Source organism: Oncorhynchus mykiss, chromosome 25 (genome assembly GCF_057628025.1).
Source record: "Oncorhynchus mykiss isolate SJ-2025 chromosome 25, ASM5762802v1, whole genome shotgun sequence".
Lineage (NCBI taxonomy): Eukaryota > Metazoa > Chordata > Actinopteri > Salmoniformes > Salmonidae > Oncorhynchus > Oncorhynchus mykiss.
Genome location: NC_143046.1, coordinates 91,216,956 through 91,237,500, shown reverse-complemented (window position 1 = coordinate 91,237,500; position 20,545 = coordinate 91,216,956). Strand labels below are relative to the sequence as shown.

Genomic DNA, 20,545 nt, shown 5'->3' with positions numbered 1-20,545 from the left:
TTTAAACCACACAGCAGTACAGTTTAAACCACACAGCTCTACAGTTTAAACCACACAGCAGTACAGTTTAAACCACACAGCTCTACAGTTTAAACCACACAGCTCAACAGTTTAAACCACACAGCTCTACAGTTTAAACCACACAGCACTACAGTTTAAACCACACAGCACTACAGTTTAAAACACACAGCTCTACAGTTTAAACCACACAGCACTACAGTTTAAACCACACAGCACTACAGTTTAAACCACACAGCACTACAGTTTAAACCACACAGCTCTACAGTTTAAACCACACAGCTCTACAGTTTAAACCACACAGCACTACAGTTTAAACCACACAGCTCTACAGTTTAAACCACACAGCTCTACAGTTTAAACCACACAGCACTACAGTTTAAACCACACAGCTCTACTGTTTAAACCACACAGCAGTACAGTTTAAACCACACAGCTCTACAGTTTAAACCACACAGCTCTACAGTTTAAACCACACAGCTCTACAGTTTAAACCACACAGCTCAACAGTTTAAACCACACAGCACTACAGTTTAAACCACACAGCACTACAGTTTAAACCACACAGCTCTACAGTTTAAACCACACAGCTCTACAGTTTAAACCACACAGCACTACAGTTTAAAACACACAGCTCTACAATTTAAACCACACAGCACTACAGTTTAAACCACACAGCACTACAGTTTAAACCACACAGCACTACAGTTTAAACCACACAGCACTACAGTTTAAACCACACAGCTCTACAGTTTAAACCACACAGCTCTACAGTTTAAACCACACAGCTCTACAGTTTAAACCACACAGCTCTACAGTTTAAACCACACAGCTCTACAGTTTAAACCACACAGCACTACAGTTTAAACCACACAGCTCTACAGTTTAAACCACACAGCACTACAGTTTAAACCACACAGCTCTACAGTTTAAACCACACAGCACTACAGTTTAAACCACACAGCTCTACAGTTTAAACCACACAGCTCTACAGTTTAAACCACACAGCACTACAGTTTAAACCACACAGCTCTACAGTTTAAACCACACAGCACTACAGTTTAAACCACACAGCACTACAGTTTAAACCACACAGCACTACAGTTTAAACCACACAGCACTACAGTTTAAACCACACAGCACTACAGTTTAAACCACACAGCTCTACAGTTTAAAACACACATGTTCACATTGACCAGCCAGATGGTTTGGTAGAGTGTGGTGCAACTAGGGGTCAAAACATTAACAGCCCCCCCCACTTCATTAACCATTTTAGTGTTTAACCAAACTTTAAACGTAGTATTTGAGTTCAGTTTCAAGCATTGAGAATAATTCTCCACGATGCTGTTACTTGTTGAGCACCATCATTCTGTGGGGCTTGATGGGATACTGTTACTTATTGAGCACCATCATTCTGTGGGGCTTGATGGGATACTGTTACTTATTGAGCACCATCATTCTGTGGGGCTTGATGGGATACTGTTACTTATTGAGCACCATCATTCTGTGGGGCTTGATGGGATACTGTTACTTATTGAGCACCATCATTCTGTGGGGCTTGATGGGATACTGTTACTTATTGAGCACCATCATTCTGTGGGGCTTGATGGGATACTGTTACTTGTTGAGCACCATCATTCTGTGGGGCTTGATGGGATGCTGTTACTTGTTGAGCACCATCATTCTGTGGGGCTTGATGGGATACTGTTACTTATTGAGCACCATCATTCTGTGGGGCTTGATGGGATACTGTTACTTATTGAGCACCATCATTCTGTGGGGCTTGATGGGATACTGTTACTTATTGAACATCATCATTCTGTGGGGCTTGATGGGATACTGTTACTTGTTGAGCACCATCATTCTGTGGGGCTTGATGGGATACTGTTACTTGTTGAACATCATCATTCTGTGGGGCTTGATGGGATACTGTTACTTATTGAGCACCATCATTCTGTGGGGCTTGATGGGATACTGTTACTTATTGAACATCATCATTCTGTGGGGCTTGATGGGATACTGTTACTTGTTGAGCACCATCATTCTGTGGGGCTTGATGGGATACTGTTACTTATTGAGCACCATCATTCTGTGGGGCTTGATGGGATACTGTTACTTATTGAGCACCATCATTCTGTGGGGCTTGATGGGATACTGTTACTTATTGAACATCATCATTCTGTGGGGCTTGATGGGATACTGTTACTTGTTGAGCACCATCATTCTGTGGGGCTTGATGGGATACTGTTACTTATTGAGCACCATCATTCTGTGGGGCTTGATGGGATACTGTTACTTATTGAACATCATCATTCTGTGGGGCTTGATGGGATAATGTTACTTGTTGAGCACCATCATTCTGTGGGGCTTGATGGGATACTGTTACTTGTTGAGCACCATCATTCTGTGGGGCTTGATGGGATACTGTTACTTGTTGAACATCATCATTCTGTGGGGCTTGATGGGATACTGTTACTTATTGAGCACCATCATTCTGTGGGGCTTGATGGGATACTGTTACTTATTGAGCACCATCATTCTGTGGGGCTTGATGGGATACTGTTACTTATTGAGCACCATCATTCTGTGGGGCTTGATGGGATACTGTTACTTATTGAGCACCATCATTCTGTGGGGCTTGATGGGATACTGTTACTTGTTGAGCACCATCATTCTGTGGGGCTTGATGGGATACTGTTACTTGTTGAGCACCATCATTCTGTGGGGCTTGATGGGATACTGTTACTTGTTGAGCACCATCATTCTGTGGGGCTTGATGGGATACTGATACTTGTTGAACACCATTCTGTGGGGCTTTTCGTTGGTGTATGCGTGATCATCAACATCCATGATATTTACTGCGTTTGTTTCTTCGTCTTCATCTGGGTTTTCGTAGATTTAACCCTGACATCTTTAACACTCCCGTCTAGCGATATGTCAGTTGTAGCTCCCCTGCTCTGCTCAGGTTTCTGTGTGATAGCCTAATGGAAGATATCATTGTATCTGTCAAACCAATATGACACTAACCACCACAATGTGACTCCCAAGCAGCCTTGGTTTCTGAACATCATGCTTGCTTCCCGCAGTATAAATTCATTCTAAACATGCGATTAAAGCATACAACTGACAATATATTTGCATAGAGCAAAAAATTAGGATCCTGTGAATTGGCACATAAATCACATATTATGACAGACCTGTTATGGCATGCACTCCGTGAAACGCCCATTGAATGGCGTTTTTCTTTTCCATCTATGCTGTGTCTGTGTGACATCAGTGACATCAGTGTGAAGACGTCTGTGTGTGTGTGTGTGTGTGTGGGGGGGAAATGTTCCGTATGTCTCAATCTTTCTTCAGTGATGTCATTCACACCACGAGAAACTCTGATGGTCCACTTGACAGCAGAAGCAGATCTGGCATCCGGCTACGTACCACCGGGACCGTACGGATCAGGAGAGAGCACGTTGTGTTTCTGTCACAGAACGAGTCAGGACGGTGGATCAGGCCTCACAAAGTTATATTGCTCTGAGGGGGTCACGTCGGGTCATAGGTGACACCACAGCACTCTGTATAACCCCTGTATGAACTACGACCCCTGACCGCCTCGTTATAGGTGTAGGTGGACGAGAGCAAGGTGGAGGAGGTGCATCTGTATGACCCCTGACCCCTTGCTACAGGTTCAGGTGGAGGAGGTGCATCTGTATGACCCCTGACCCCTTGCTACAGGTTCAGGTGGAGGAGGTGTGTCTGCATGACCCGTATAACCTTGACCCATAACCTCTGAGACCACAGGAGGTTGGTGGCACCTTCATTTGGGGAGGATGGGCTCATGTTAATGGCTGTAGTGGAATAAGGGGAATGGTATCAAACACATGGTTTCCATGGTTTCCGTGGTTTTCATGGTTTCCATGGTTTCCGTGGTTTTCATGTTTTGATGCCATTCCGTTCGCTCCGTTTCAGCCGTTATTTTGAGTCCGTCCTCCCCCATCAGCAACCTCCACTGTCTGAGACCTAACCTCTAACCTCTGACCCCTTTACAGGTGCAGGTGGATGAGGACAGGGTGGAGGAGGTGCGTCTGCGCTCGGTGGTGCCCACCAAAAAGATGCCCGTCACCGAGGGCGTGGTAGAGATTAAGTACAAGGACGGCTGGGCCCAGATCTGTGATGTGGGGTGGACCCCCACAAACACTCGGGTCATCTGTGGTATGCTGGGGTTCCCCCATGAGAGAAAGGTCAACAGGAACTTCTACAAGTAAGTCAGGGTAGAGGGATTCACTCATACCAGGGAATATATTCTAATATCTACATAGTAGGCTTAAATTGACGATATGGCAAATAGGAGTGACAATGTCGTCTGCTATTATCCCTCAGTAATTTTCCATCCAGATTGTCAGACCCCAGGTGGTTTGTCATTGTTGATAGACAACAACAAAATGTTCACCTCTTTCACACTCACTTTACAGCGTTCAAAAGTACAATTCTTGTCTTCCATAATTTGTTCAGATCTACTTGGATGTGAGGTGTCAGAGTTTGTTGTTGGCATGTCATCCCTAAGTTTGCTTATCTTGCCAATGAAATAATCATTAATAATATAGGTAAATAATAGTTAAATAATAATCATTAAAGTAGTTGGCAATATCAGTGGGCTTTGTGATGAAGGAGCCGTCTGATTCAATGAATGACGGAGCTGAGTTAGCCTTTTTTTTCTCAGAATTTCATTGAAGGTGCTGCAAATCTTTTTACTATCATTCATTAAGTGATTTATCTTTGTTTCATAGTGTAGTTTCTTCATCTTTTTTATTCAGTTTGGTCACCTGATTTCTCAATTTGCATTCAGGTTGCCCATCGGTTGTGCAGCCAGACTTATTTGACATTCCTTTTGCCTCATCCCCCTCAACCATACAATTTTTTAATTCCTCATCAATCCATGAGGATTTAACAGTTTTTACAGTCATTTTCTTAATGGGTGCATGCTTATTAGTAACTGGGATAAACAATTTCATAAATGTGTCAAGTGCAACTTCTGTTTGCTCCTCATTACACACCACAGACCAGCAGCGTCTGGTTGCTCCTCATTACTCACCACAGACCAGCAGCGTCTGGTTGCTCCTCATTACACACCACAGACCAGCAGCGTCTGGTTGCTCCTCATTACTCACCACAGACCAGCAGCGTCTGGTTGCTCCTCATTGCACACCACAGACCAGCAGCGTCTGGTTGCTCCTCATTGCACACCACAGACCAGCAGCGTCTGGTTGCTCCTCATTACACACCACAGACCAGCAGCGTCTGGTTGCTCCTCATTGCACACCACAGACCAGCAGCGTCTGGTTGCTCCTCATTACTCACCACAGACCAACATATATTCTTTACATCATCAACATAGAAATCACTACAAAACGTATTGCATGACCTCTTATACACTATATTAGAACCAGCCTGTCCTCTTATACACTATATTAGGCCCAGCCTGACCTCTTATACACTAGATTAGGCCCAGCCTTTGGAGCTTTGGTTTTCCTACATATGGCTACTATATTGTGATCGCTACATTCTGTTTTTTCAAATTGTTTTTAACTAGTTTTGTACATAATGTTGCTGCTACCGTCTCTTATGACCGAAAAGAGCTTCTGGACATCAGAACTGTGATTACTCACCTCGAACTGGACAAAGATGTTTTCTTTAATGAGTCCGAAGTGAAGGATATACTGCTTTGTCAAGACAAGTCCCAAATCCCCTTCATCAGCATGAGGAAAAGATGGAGGGGAAGGAATTTGCCAACGGTACCTTGTATTATTGGTCAACGTCATTGTAAAACAAACTGGACGATCTACTAAGACTGTCCTACCAACGGGACATTCAAAACTGTAATATCTTATGTTTCACCGAGACGTGGCTGAACGACGACACTGATAATATACAGCTGTCTCCATTTGGCAAATCTGACCAGAATTCCATCCTCCTGATTCCTGCTTACGAGCAAAAACTAAAGCAGGAAGTACCAGTGACTTGCTCAATACGGAAGTGGTCAGATGACTTTGATACTACGCTACAGGACTGTTTTGCTAGCACAGACTGGAATATGTTCAGGGATTCATCCAATGGCATTGAGGAATACACCACCTCAGTCACCGGCTTCATCAATAAGTGCATCGACGACGTCGTCCCCACAGTCACCGCACGTGCATTTCCAAACCAGAAACCATGGATTACAGGCAACATCCTCATCGAGTTAAAGGGTAGAGCTGCCGCTTTCAAGGTGCGGGACACTAATCCGGACGCTTCCTGTATAAGAAATCTCGCTACGCCCTCAGGCGAACCATCAAACAGGCAAAGCGTCAATACAGGACTAAGATTGAATCCTACTACACAGGCTCTGATGCTTGTCAGATGTGGCAGGGCTTGAAAAATATTACTGACTACAAAGGGAAACCCAGTCCCTTGTAAATGATAGTTGGATGAATAGTCTCTAGAGTCTAGACTAGAATGCTTTTATTACCCTGGATATATATTTTAAGTCTTTGTGTGTTTATTGGATAGAGAGAAATAGAGATGAAATGTAAGAGAGTTCTGAAAGAGAAGTGGTTCGCTTTTCAAACCCTATGCTGGCAGCGGTACAGCTGTGTTTCATTGGCTTAGAACCCTAGACTCCCGCAGGCCACTTATTCACCATTGGCTAAAAGGCTGGAATATATTATTGCGTTGGAACTTTGAGATAAAATCAGACTAGCTGATAATATTAATAGTAGGCAACAGAAGAGGAATGTTAATAACGTGTAATCGTTAATGCACCGCAGCGGAATAACAGAATGTTCTGGAACAGGGGGATCTGACCGACTTATACATTATGAACGTTGCCATAACTATTTTCAACATTGTCCTGTTTTTAAATGTCCTTAGTCACTCTAGCGACCGATTGGAGGATTCTGGACTCTTACCAGAAGGAGTTGTTGAAAGGAAAGAAAAGTTTGACATCACAGGAAGTTGGTGATGGGGGGAAGAACGGCTCATAATAATGGCTGGAATGGTATCGAATGGAATGGCAAGGAAACCATGTGTCTGATGTGTTTGATGCCGTTCCAACTACTCCGTTCCAGTCATTAACACGAGCCCGTTGCTTGGTGGCACCCTAGGGGAGGACGGGCTCGTGTTAATGACTGGAGCGGAATGGGTGGAACGGTATCAAACGCATGGTTTCCATGGTTCCCATGTGTTTGATGTGTTTGGGGAGGACGGGCTCGTGGTAATGACTGGAGCGGAATGGGTGGAACGGTATCAAACACGTGGTTTCCATGGTTCCCATGTGTTTGATGTGTTTGGGGAGGACGGGCTCGTGGTAATGACTGGAGCGGAATGGGTGGAACGGTATCAAACACATGGTTTCCATGGTTCCCATGTGTTTGATGTGTTTGGGGAGGACGGGCTCGTGTTAATGACTGGAGCGGAATGGGTGGAACGGTATCAAACACATGGTTTCCATGGTTCCCATGTGTTTGATGTGTTTGGGGAGGACGGGCTCGTGTTAATGACTGGAGCGGAATGGGTGGAACGGTATCAAACACGTGGTTTCCATGGTTTCCATGTGTTTGACGTGTTTGATGCCGTTCCACCTATTCCGCTCCAGTCATTAACACGAGCCCGTCCTCCCCAAACACATCAAAAACATGGGAACCATGGAAACCATGTGTTTGATACCGTTCCACCCATTCCGCTCCAGTCATTAACACGAGCCCATTGCTTGGTGGCACCCTAGGGGAGGACGGGCTCATGTTAATGACTGGAGCGGAATAGGTGGAACGGTATCACACACGTGGTTTCCATGGTTTCCATGTGTTTGACGTGTTTGATGCCGTTCCACCTATTCCGCTCCAGTCATTAACACAAGCCCGTCCTTCCCAATGAAGGTACCACCAACCACTTGTGTTTGACTTTTACTGGCGTATTGCATTTACAAAAAAAATATTAAGAAAATAATGAATTAATTAAGAAAATAATGCAAATACAATTAACTTTAATTTTGTAATAGCCAACAATTAAATCCCAACATCATACAACATATTAATACATCAAAAACCTCCCACTCCTTCAGGCAAAGTTCAAATCTTAATACAAATGTTTATTTTGTTATTTTTTATTTAACCCTCATTTTACCAGGTAAGTTGACTGAGAACACATTCTCATTTACAGCAACGACCTGGGGAATAGTTACAGAGGAGAGGAGGGGGATGAATGAGCCAATTGTAAACTGGGGATGATTAGGTGACCGTGATGGTTTGAGGGCCAGATTGAGAATTTAGCCAGGACACCGGGGTTAACACCCCTACTCTTACAATAAGTGCCATGGGATCTTTAATGACCTCAGAGAGTCAGGACACCCGTTTAACGTCCCATCCGAAAGACAGCACCCTACGCAGGGCAGTGTCTGGGGCATTGGGATATTCTTCTAGACCAGAGGAAAGAGTTCCTCTTACAGGCCCTTCAACACCACTTCCAGCAGCATCTGGTCTCCCATCCAGGGACCAACCAGGACCAACCCTGCTTAGCTCAGTGTTACAGAATATGACGGTGTTATGGAATATAAAGGTGTTATGGAATATAAAGGTGTTATGGAATATAAAGGTCTTATGGAATATGACGGTGTTATGGAATAAAACGGTGTTATGGAATTTAAAGGTGTTATGGAATTTAAAGGTGTTAGGGAACATATGGACTCTGATTTTAAATGGTGGGCTGTGAGCCCTCCGGTTTCTTTTCCCAATATAACACTTCTCCTCCAGATTGACGGCAGGCAGACAGACAGAGATCGTCAGTCTGGGCCGTCCTCCATTAATAAGGTCTTCCTCCCATCCCGTGTCATCCCGTGTGAAGGCACATGGTGTCTTATCTCTCAGTGGTGTATGACGACTGAGACTCTGCTCTCTCTGACTGACCGAAGGGCGATGCAGTGATTCAGGAAGGGGAAATGGGTCGATGATTAGGCCCAAGTCCAGAACACAGAGAGAACCCTTTGGAATGCAGACACTGACTGCCTGCAATGGGAGACTATCCAAGTGAGCCAAGTAGCTGTCAGTAGCTATCAGTCTGCTGTAATACTGTAGCTATCAGTCTGCTATAATACTGTAGCTATCAGTCTACTGTAATCCTGTAGCTATCAATCTGCTGTAATCATGTAGCTATCAATCTGCTGTAATCATGTAGCTATCAGTCTGCTGTAATCCTGTAGCTATCAGTCTGCTGTAATCATGTAGCTATCAGTCTGCTGTAATCCTGTAGCTATCAGTCTGCTGTAATCCTGTAGCTATCAGTCTGCTGTAATCCTGTAGCCATCAGTCTGCTGTAATCCTGTAGCTATCAGTCTGCTGTAATCCTGTAGCTATCAGTCTGCTGTAATCCTGTAGCTATCAGTCTGCTGTAATCCTGTAGCCATCAGTCTGCTGTAATCCTGTAGCCATCAGTCTGCTGTAATCCTGTAGCTATCAGTCTGCTGTAACTCAGGATGAACTGACAGTCTTGGTTTATTATAAGGAGGTCAGGGCCCATATTCATAAAGTTTATCAGAGTAGGAGCACTGATCTAGGATCTGTTTAGACTTTTAGATCAGAATGGGTAATATTACATGAACAAGGGGGGGACCTGATCCTAGATCAGCGCTCCTGCACTGAGAGGCTTTATGAATACAGGCCCAGGTTAATTTAGGTCAGGCTCAGTAACGTGATGCTAATATTTCCTGTCAGTGTCTTGGCTCCTCTCAATATTCACATTCTTCTGAAGAATGTGTTGTCTGGGAACAGTGTCTACCTTCCTCACAGCTCAACACTATATTTTCATTAGAATATAACCTGCTGTAAAAGTTGGTCTGTTCAGTTGGAATGAGATATTATGTGTCAGGAAGTAAGGATTTTTGAATTCTGTGTGCTGAATGTTTTCATCACACCGACACCACTGTAGCAGCCAGATGGCTTTATGAGCAGGGCCCTGAACTGACCTGAACTGACCTGAACTGACCAGGAAAAACTCTGATAGGGCCCTGAGTTTACCGCAGCAGAGTACCACAGCAGAGTACCACAGCAGCAGCAGAGTACCGCAGCAGAGTACCACAGCAGAGTACCACAGCAGCAGCAGAGTACCGCAGCAGAGTACCACAGCAGAGTACCACAGCAGAGTACCACAGCAGCAGCAGAGTACCGCAGCAGAGTACCACAGCAGAGTACCACAGCAGCAGCAGAGTACCGCAGCAGAGTACCACAGCAGAGTACCACAGCAGCAGCAGAGTACCACAGCAGAGTACCACAGCAGCAGCAGAGTACCACAGCAGCAGCAGAGTACCACAGCAGAATACCACAGCAGAGTACCACAGCAGAGTACCGCAGCAGAGTACCGCAGCAGAGTACCACAGCAGAGTACCACAGCAGAGTACCGCAGCAGAGTACCACAGCAGAGTATCGCAGCAGAGTATCGCAGCAGAGTACCACAGCAGAGTACCACAGCAGAGTACCACAGCAGAGTACCACAGCAGCAGCAGAGTACCACAGCAGCAGCAGAGTACCGCAGCAGAGTACCACAGCAGAGTACCACAGCAGAGTATCGCAGCAGAGTACCACAGCAGAGTACCACAGCAGCAGCAGAGTACCGCAGCAGAGTACCACAGCAGAGTACCACAGCAGAGTATCGCAGCAGAGTACCACAGCAGAGTACCACAGCAGCAGCAGAGTACCACAGCAGAGTACCACAGCAGCAGCAGAGTACCGCAGCAGAGTACCGCAGCAGAGTACCACAGCAGAGTACCACAGCAGCAGCAGAGTACCACAGCAGAGTACCACAGCAGAGTACCACAGCAGAGTACCACAGCAGAGTACCACAGCAGAGTACCACAGCAGCAGCAGAGTACCACAGCAGAGTAGCACAGCAGAGTAGCACAGCAGAGTAGCACAGCAGAGTACCGCAGCAGAGTACCACAGCAGAGTACCACAGCAGAGTACCACAGCAGAGTACCACAGCAGCAGCAGAGTACCACAGCAGAGTACCGCAGCAGAGTACCGCAGCAGAGTACCGCAGCAGAGTACCGCAGCAGAGTACCACAGCAGAGTACCACAGCAGAGTACCACAGCAGAGTACCGCAGCAGAGTACCGCAGCAGAGTACCACAGCAGAGTACCACAGCAGAGTACCACAGCAGCAGCAGAGTACCGCAGCAGAGTACCGCAGCAGAGTACCGCAGCAGAGTACCGCAGCAGAGTACCACAGCAGAGTACCGCAGCAGAGTACCGCAGCAGAGTACCACAGCAGAGTACCACAGCAGAGTACCGCAGCAGAGTACCACAGCAGAGTACCGCAGCAGAGTACCGCAGCAGAGTACCACAGCAGCAGCAGAGTACCGCAGCAGAGTACCGCAGCAGAGTACCACAGCAGAGTACCGCAGCAGAGTACCGCAGCAGAGTACCACAGCAGAGTACCACAGCAGAGTACCGCAGCAGAGTACCGCAGCAGAGTACCGCAGCAGAGTACCGCAGCAGAGTACCACAGCAGAGTACCACAGCAGCAGCAGAGTACCACAGCAGAGTACCACAGCAGCAGCAGAGTACCACAGCAGCAGAGTACCGCAGCAGAGTACCGCAGCAGAGTACCACAGCAGCAGCAGAGTACCGCAGCAGAGTACCACAGCAGAGTACTACAGCAGAGTACCGCAGCAGAGTACCACAGCAGAGTACCACAGCAGCAACATGATGAGGACCATGACCTGAGTTGTCCCTGGTCACCCTAATGTTGAGATTTATGAGACTATTGGGCAAAAACAGGATATATTACTTTTATTTTTAGAGCGTTCAAGGAGTCGAGTAGTCCAATAGCCAGGTAGTCCAGTAGCCCAGTAGTCCAATAGCCAGGTAGCCCAGTAGCCAGGTAGTCCAGTAGTCCAATAGCCAGGTAGCCCAGTAGCCAGGTAGCCCAGTAGCCCAATAGCCAGGTAGCCCAGTAGTACAGTAGCTGAGTATGTTAATATCTGCTTTTTCTCTTTGTACCTCAGGGAGAATAGTGCTTTCCCGTAGGAGAATAGGGCTTTCCCGTAGGGAGAAGAGGGTTTTCCCATAGGTAGAAGAGGGCTTTCCCATAGGTAGAAGAGGGCTTTCCCATAGGTAGAATAGGGCTTTCCCTTTCCCACCTGGACAAAAGGAACACCAGAGGGCTTTCTTTCCCATGGGGAGAATAGGGCTTTCCTGTAGGGAGAATAAGGCTATCCAGTTGTGAGAATAGGGCTTTCCCATAAGGAGAAGAAGGCTTTCTTTCCCATACAGAGAATAGGGCTTTCCTGAAGGGAGAATAGGGCTTTCCCATAGGGAGAAGAGGACTTTCCTGAAGGGAGAATAAGGCTTTCCAGTTGTGATAATAGGGCTTTCCCATAAGGAGAAGAGGGCTTTCTTTCCCATATGGAGAATAGGGCTTTCCCATAGGGAGAAGAGGACTTTCCTGAAGGGAGAATAAGGCTTTCCAGTTGTGATAATAGGGCTTTCCCATAAGGAGAAGAGGGCTTTCTTTCCCGTATGGAGAATAGGGTCCCATTTGAGACGTATATTCTAACTGTCCGGCTGCTTGTCTCATTTCCTGTTTTCTTCCTGTCTGTTTCCTGTTTGTACTGACCCTCCAGGTCTGTTCCGTCTAGTAGAAGATTCTCTGTCGTGTTTTGGAGGGGGGGTTTTCATGGAGAGGTATTTAAAGACAGGGGGAAAAAAATACAGGCTTTTCCAAATATAACGGTCAATTATCATTTTAAACAAGTGTTTCTGGAACGTACAGTGTGTGTATAGTGTAACCAACTGAAGGACCCCTTTTCTCATGCAGTGGTTTCATAACAATACCTTTGAGAAATGTATAATATACTGGCTGGCCTATCTAGGGGAACGAGTCCAAAGTCATTCAAACATGTAGTATAATATTTACCTCATTTTCCTCATACCGGCACCTCAGATTTTACAAATGGAGACAGACTGAGGGGGGGGGGGCAACTTTTATACACCTGTCAGCAACGTGTGTGGCTGAAATAGCCGAATCCACTAATTTGAAGGGGTGTCCACACACACTTCTGTATACAATAGTGTACACATTAATGCTTGAAATATCTCTGCAAAAGTAATGTAACATAGTATAACTTAATAGTATAGTGGTATACTTAACAGAACTGTCCTCTCCTGTTACATTTCCTCTTAACCTGACCACAGCTATCCCACACTGTCTGGGATCAGGGCAGTTATATCTGTCTGTCTATCTGTCTGTCTGTCTGTCTGTCTGTCTGTCTGTCTGTCTGTCTGTCTGTCTGTCTGTCTGTCTGTCTGTCTCTCTGTCTGTCTCTCTGTCTGTCTCTCTCTCTGTCTGTCTGTCTCTGTCTCTCTGTCTCTGTCTCTCTGTCTCTGTCTCTCTGCCTCTGCCTCTGTCTCTGTCTCTGCCTCTGCCTCTGCCTCTGCCTCTGCCTCTGCCTCTGCCTCTGCCTCTGTCTCTGTCTCTGTGCCTCTGCCTCACCAATATCTCTGTGTGATGTCGTGTTGCTGTTTGCCGTTGCAGAGCCCGTCTGGGAAAGAGAGCAGCTGAGAGAGAAGCCAGAGCCAAGGTTAAGGTTTCTGCTGGTGCCAGGTATATCAGGAAAACAACCCACTGTCCCCCCCATCCTATTCCCTATGTAGTGCACTATGTAGGGAATAGGGTTCCATTTGGAACTGGGCCTGGGTGTCTGACAGTGGGTTACCTGTAGTGGTCGTTGCTTTAGTCATTTTATAGAACATTAGTTTAGATGTTGTTTCTACCCAGCTGGTTTGAATTCACTTGTTTACTCATTCTAGCACAAATATGTTGTTGTGTTCATCTAACTGCAAAAAAAAAATAATAACTTCCTAGTCACAGAAATGCAACTCAACAAAATAGGACTGCAGATTGATCTGACATTTTAAACCACTACATTTTGTTTAAGATAAAAGGATTCTAAGGAAGCACAGGAGGCTGCTGAAATGAGGACGGCTCATAGTAACATCCGGAGTGGAGTAGATGGAATGGCATCAAATGTATGGAAAACATGTGTTTGATGTGTTCAATACCATTCCATTGATTCCGTTCCAGCCATTACTTTGAGCCCAACCTATCCAATTAAGGTGCCTCCGGACAGCTGTGTCAGGAAGTCCTTCTGAAAATAACATTTAATGTGATTGATGTCAATCTGCCCTCTGATGTTTGAGTCTGCGTCTCTAGTTCAACATTTTGAACTACAACTTTTTGGCATCAGGACTGGAACATGACATATCCATCACTTTATAGGCTATAAAGTGTTGCATTGCTCAGCTAGCGTCTGCTGAATGGTGTGCTAGAACACATACTAATACACATAATACTAATACACATAATACTAATACACATAATACTACTAATACACATAATACTAATACACATCATACTAATACACATAATACTAATACACAATACTAATACAGATCATACTAATACACAATACTAATACACATAATACTAATATACATAATACTAAAACACATATTACTAAAACACATATTACTAATACAAATAATACTAATACACATAATACTAATACACATATTACTAAAACACATATTACTAATACAAATAATACTAATACACATAATACTAATACAAATAATACTACTACACCACACTAATACACATAATACTAATACACATAATACTAATACCCATATTACTAAAACACATGATACTAAAACACATAAAACTAATACACATAATACTAATACACATATTACTAAAACACATAATACTAATACACATATTACTAAAACACATAATACTAATACACATAATACTAAAACACATAATACTAATACACATAATACTAAAACACATAATACTAAAACACATAATACTAAAACACATAATAATACTAATACACATAATACTAAAACACATAATACTAAAACACATAATACTAAAACACATAATACTAAAACACATATTACTAATACACATAATACTAAAACACATAATACTAATACCCATATTACTAATACACATAATACTAATACACATAATACTGATACACATATTACTAATACACATAATACTAATACACATATTACTAATACACATAATACTAATACACATAATATAATACTAATACACATATTACTAAAACACATAATACTAATACACATAATACTAAAACACATAATACTAATACACATAATACTAAAACACATAATACTAAAACACATAATACTAAAACACATAATAATACTAATACACATAATACTAAAACACATAATACTAAAACACATAATACTAAAACACATATTACTAATACACATAATACTAAAACACATAATACTAATACCCATATTACTAATACACATAATACTAATACACATAATACTGATACACATATTACTAATACACATAATACTAATACACATATTACTAATACACATAATACTAATACACATAATACTAATACACATAATACTAATACACATAATACTAAAACACTAAAACACATATACTAAAAAGCACAATACTAATACACATAATACTAAGACACATAATACTAAAACACATATTACTAATACACATAATACTAAAACACATAATACTAATACACATAATACTAATACACATAATACTAAAACACATAATACTAATACACATAATACTAAAACACATAATACTAAAACACATATTACTAATACACATAATACTAAAACACATCATACTAAAACACATAATCCTAATACACATATTACTAATACACATATTACTAATACACATATTACTAATACACATATTACTAATACACATATTACTAAAACACATGATACTACAACACATAATACTAATACACATAATACTAATACCCATATTACTAATACACATAATACTAATACACATAATACTGATACACATATTACTAATACACATAATACTAATACACATATTACTAATACACATAATACTAATACACATAATACTAATACACATAATACTAATACACATAATACTAAAACACTAAAACACATATACTAAAAAGCACAATACTAATACACATAATACTAAGACACATAATACTAAAACACATAATACTAATACACATAATACTAATACACATAATACTAAAACACATAATACTAATACACATAATAATAAAACAAATTATACTAAAATACATATTACTAATACACCAAAACACATAATACTAATACACATAATAGTAAAACAAATAATACTAATACACATAATACTAAAACACATAATACTAAAACACATAATACTAAAACACATAATACTAAAACACATAATACTAATACACCAAAACACATAATACTAATACACATAATACTAATACACATATTACTAAAACACATAATACTAATACACATAATACTAAAACACATAATACTAATACACATAATACTAAAACACATAATACTAAAACACATAATACTAAAACACATAATAATACTAATACACATAATACTAAAACACATAATACTAAAACACATAATACTAAAACACATAATACTAAAACACATATTACTAATACACATAATACTAAAACACATAATACTAATACCCATATTACTAATACACATAATACTAATACACATAATACTGATACACATATTACTAATACACATAATACTAATACACATATTACTAATACACATAATACTAATACACATAATACTAATACACATAATACTAATACACATAATACTAAAACACTAAAACACATATACTAAAAAGCACAATACTAATACACATAATACTAAGACACATAATACTAAAACACATATTACTAATACACATAATACTAAAACACATAATACTAATACACATAATACTAATACACATAATACTAAAACACATAATACTAATACACATAATAATAAAACAAATTATACTAAAATACATATTACTAATACACAAAAACACATAATACTAATACACATAATAGTAAAACAAATAATACTAATACACATAATACTAAAACACATAATACTAAAACACATAATACTAAAACACATAATACTAAAACACATAATACTAATACACCAAAACACATAATACTAATACACATAATACTAATACACATATTACTAAAACACATAATACTAATACACATAATACTAAAACACATAATACTAATACACATAATACTAAAACACATAATACTAAAACACATAATACTAAAACACATAATAATACTAATACACATAATACTAAAACACATAATACTAAAACACATAATACTAAAACACATATTACTAATACACATAATACTAAAACACATCATACTAAAACACATAATCCTAATACACATATTACTAATACACATATTACTAATACACATATTACTAATACACATATTACTAATACACATATTACTAATACACATATTACTAAAACACATGATACTAAAACACATGATACTAATACACATAATACTACAACACATAATACTAATACACATAATACTAATACCCATATTACTAATACACATAATACTAATACACATAATACTGATACACATATTACTAATACACATAATACTAATACACATATTACTAATACACATAATACTAATACACATAATACTAATACACATAATACTAATACACATAATACTAAAACACTAAAACACATATACTAAAAAGCACAATACTAATACACATAATACTAAGACACATAATACTAAAACACATAATACTAATACACATAATACTAATACACATAATACTAAAACACATAATACTAATACACATAATAATAAAACAAATTATACTAAAATACATATTACTAATACACCAAAACACATAATACTAATACACATAATAGTAAAACAAATAATACTAATACACATAATACTAAGACACATAATACTAAAACACATAATACTAATACACATAATACTAATACACATAATACTAAAACACATAATACTAAAACACATAATACTAAAACACATAATACTAAAACACATAATACTAATACACCAAAACACATAATACTAATACACATAATACTAATACACATATTACTAAAACACATAATACTAATACACATAATACTAAAACACATAATACTAATACACATAATACTAAAACACATAATACTAAAACACATAATACTAAAACACATAATAATACTAATACACATAATACTAAAACACATAATACTAAAACACATAATACTAAAACACATAATACTAAAACACATATTACTAATACACATAATACTAAAACACATAATACTAATACACCAAAACACATAATACTAATACACATAATACTAATACACATATTACTAAAACACATAATACTAATACACATAATACTAAAACACATAATACTAATACACATAATACTAATACACCAAAACATATAATACTAAAACACATATTACTAAAACACATAATAATACTAATACACATAATACTAAAACACATAATACTAAAACACATAATAATACTAATACACATAATACTAATACACATAATACTAATACACATAATACTAAAACACATAATACTAAAACACATAATAATACTAATACACATAATACTAATACACATAATACTAATACACATAATAATACTAATACACATAATACTAATACACATAATACTAATACACATAATACTAAAACACATAATACTAAAACACATATTACTAATACACATAATACTAAAACACATAATGTAACATGTGTTTCTAATTTTCTCCCATTGCATTTACCATCATCATCATCATCATCATCATCATCACCTAACCAATGTTGACTTTGCAGGCTGCCACCTAAAGCTCATGCTAAACCATTCACCTCTGGTTTAAAGAAAAGGTAAACTGACTGAGACAATAAACACATTTCCCCTTAATGATCTCCTGTATAAAATGGTATCTGTTGACAGTTTGATTCATTTCCAGGCTCATCTGGGCATTGTGACCAGTGTGCATCTCAAATTAAACCCTATTCCATATACAGTGCACTCCTACTGATATGGGTCCTGGTCACCAGTAGTACACTACCCTATGGGCCCTGGTCAACAGTAGTGCACTACCCTATGGACCCTGGTCAACAGTAGTGTTCTATATAGGGCCCTGGTCAACAGTAGTGCACTATCCTATGGGCCCTGGTCAACAGTAGGGCACTACCCTATGGGCCCTGGTCAACAGTAGTGTTCTATATAGGGCCCTGGTCAACAGTAGTGCACTATCCTGTGGGCCCTGGTCAACAGTAGTGCACTACCCTATGGGCTCTGGTCAACAGTAGTGCACTACCCTGTGGGCCCTGGTCAACAGTAGTGCACTACCCTATGGGCCCTGGTCAACAGTAGTGCACTACCCTATGGGCCCTGGTCAACAGTAGTGCACTACCCTATGGGCCCTGGTCAACAGTAGTGCACTACCCTATGGGCCCTGGTCAACAGTAGTGCACTACCCTATGGGCCCTGGTCAACAGTAGGGCCCAGTTCAGTTCAACTCTACCTGCTCTATACTATACTGTAGGGCCCAGTTCAGTTCAACTCTACCTGCTCTATACTGTACTGTACTGTACTGTACTGTAGGGCCCAGTTCAGTTCAACTCTACCTGCTCTATACTGTACTGTAGGGCCCAGATCAGTTCAACTCTACCTGCTCTATACTATACTGTAGGGCCCAGTTCAGTTCAACTCTACCTGCTCTATACTGTACTGTACTGTACTGTACTGTAGGGCCCAGTTCAGTTCAACTCTACCTGCTCTGTACTGTACTGTAGGGCCCAGATCAGTTCAACTCTACCTGCTCTATACTGCTCTGTACTGTAGGGCCCAGATCAGTTCAATTCTACCTGCTCTATACTGTACTGTAGGGCCCAGATCAGTTCAATTCTACCTGCTCTATACATGCTCTGTACTGTAGGGCCAGGATCAGTTCAATTCTACCTGCTCTGTACTGTACTGTAGGGCCCAGATCAGTTCAACTCTACCTGCTCTATACTGTACTGTCGGGCCCAGATCAGTTCAACTCTACCTGCTCTATACTGTACTGTAGGGCCCAGTTCAGTTCAACTCTACCTGCTCTGTACTGTACTGTAGGGCCCAGATCAGTTCAACTCTACCTGCTCTGTACTGTACTGTCGGGCCCAGATCAGTTCAACTCTACCTGCTCTATACTGTACTGTCGGGCCCAGTTCAGTTCAACTCTACCTGCTCTATACTGTACTGTAGGGCCCAGTTCAGTTCAACTCTACCTGCTCTGTACTGTACTGTCGGGCCCAGATCAGTTCAACTCTACCTGCTCTGTACTGTACTGTACTGTACTGTCGGGCCCAGATCAGTTCAACTCTACCTGCTCTATACTGTACTGTCGGGCCCAGATCAGTTCAACTCTACCTGCTCTGTACTGTACTGTCGGGCCCAGATCAGTTCAACTCTACCTGCTCTGTACTGTACTGTCAGGCCCAGATCAGTTCAACTCTACCTGCTCTATACTGTACTGTCGGGCCCAGTTCAGTTCAACTCTACCTGC

At 40.6% G+C, this 20,545-nt stretch overlaps 1 protein-coding gene across 6 annotated transcripts in view; it reads left to right on the top strand.

The window, feature by feature from the left end:
• loxl3b (lysyl oxidase-like 3b) overlaps positions 1 to 20,545 on the top strand; it is a 55,768-nt gene that overhangs the window by 11,298 nt on the left and 23,925 nt on the right. For 3 of the 6 annotated variants that reach the window (XM_036962590.2, XM_036962589.2, XM_090221484.1), the window contains exons 4-6: positions 4,059 to 4,270; positions 13,569 to 13,637; positions 18,825 to 18,875. In XM_036962590.2, the coding sequence (XP_036818485.2) occupies positions 4,059 to 4,270; positions 13,569 to 13,637; positions 18,825 to 18,875 (332 nt within the window). The remainder of the gene's footprint in view (positions 1 to 4,058; positions 4,271 to 13,568; positions 13,638 to 18,824; positions 18,876 to 20,545) is intronic. The other 3 variants (XM_036962591.2, XM_090221482.1, XM_090221485.1) reach the window with 1 other exon arrangement.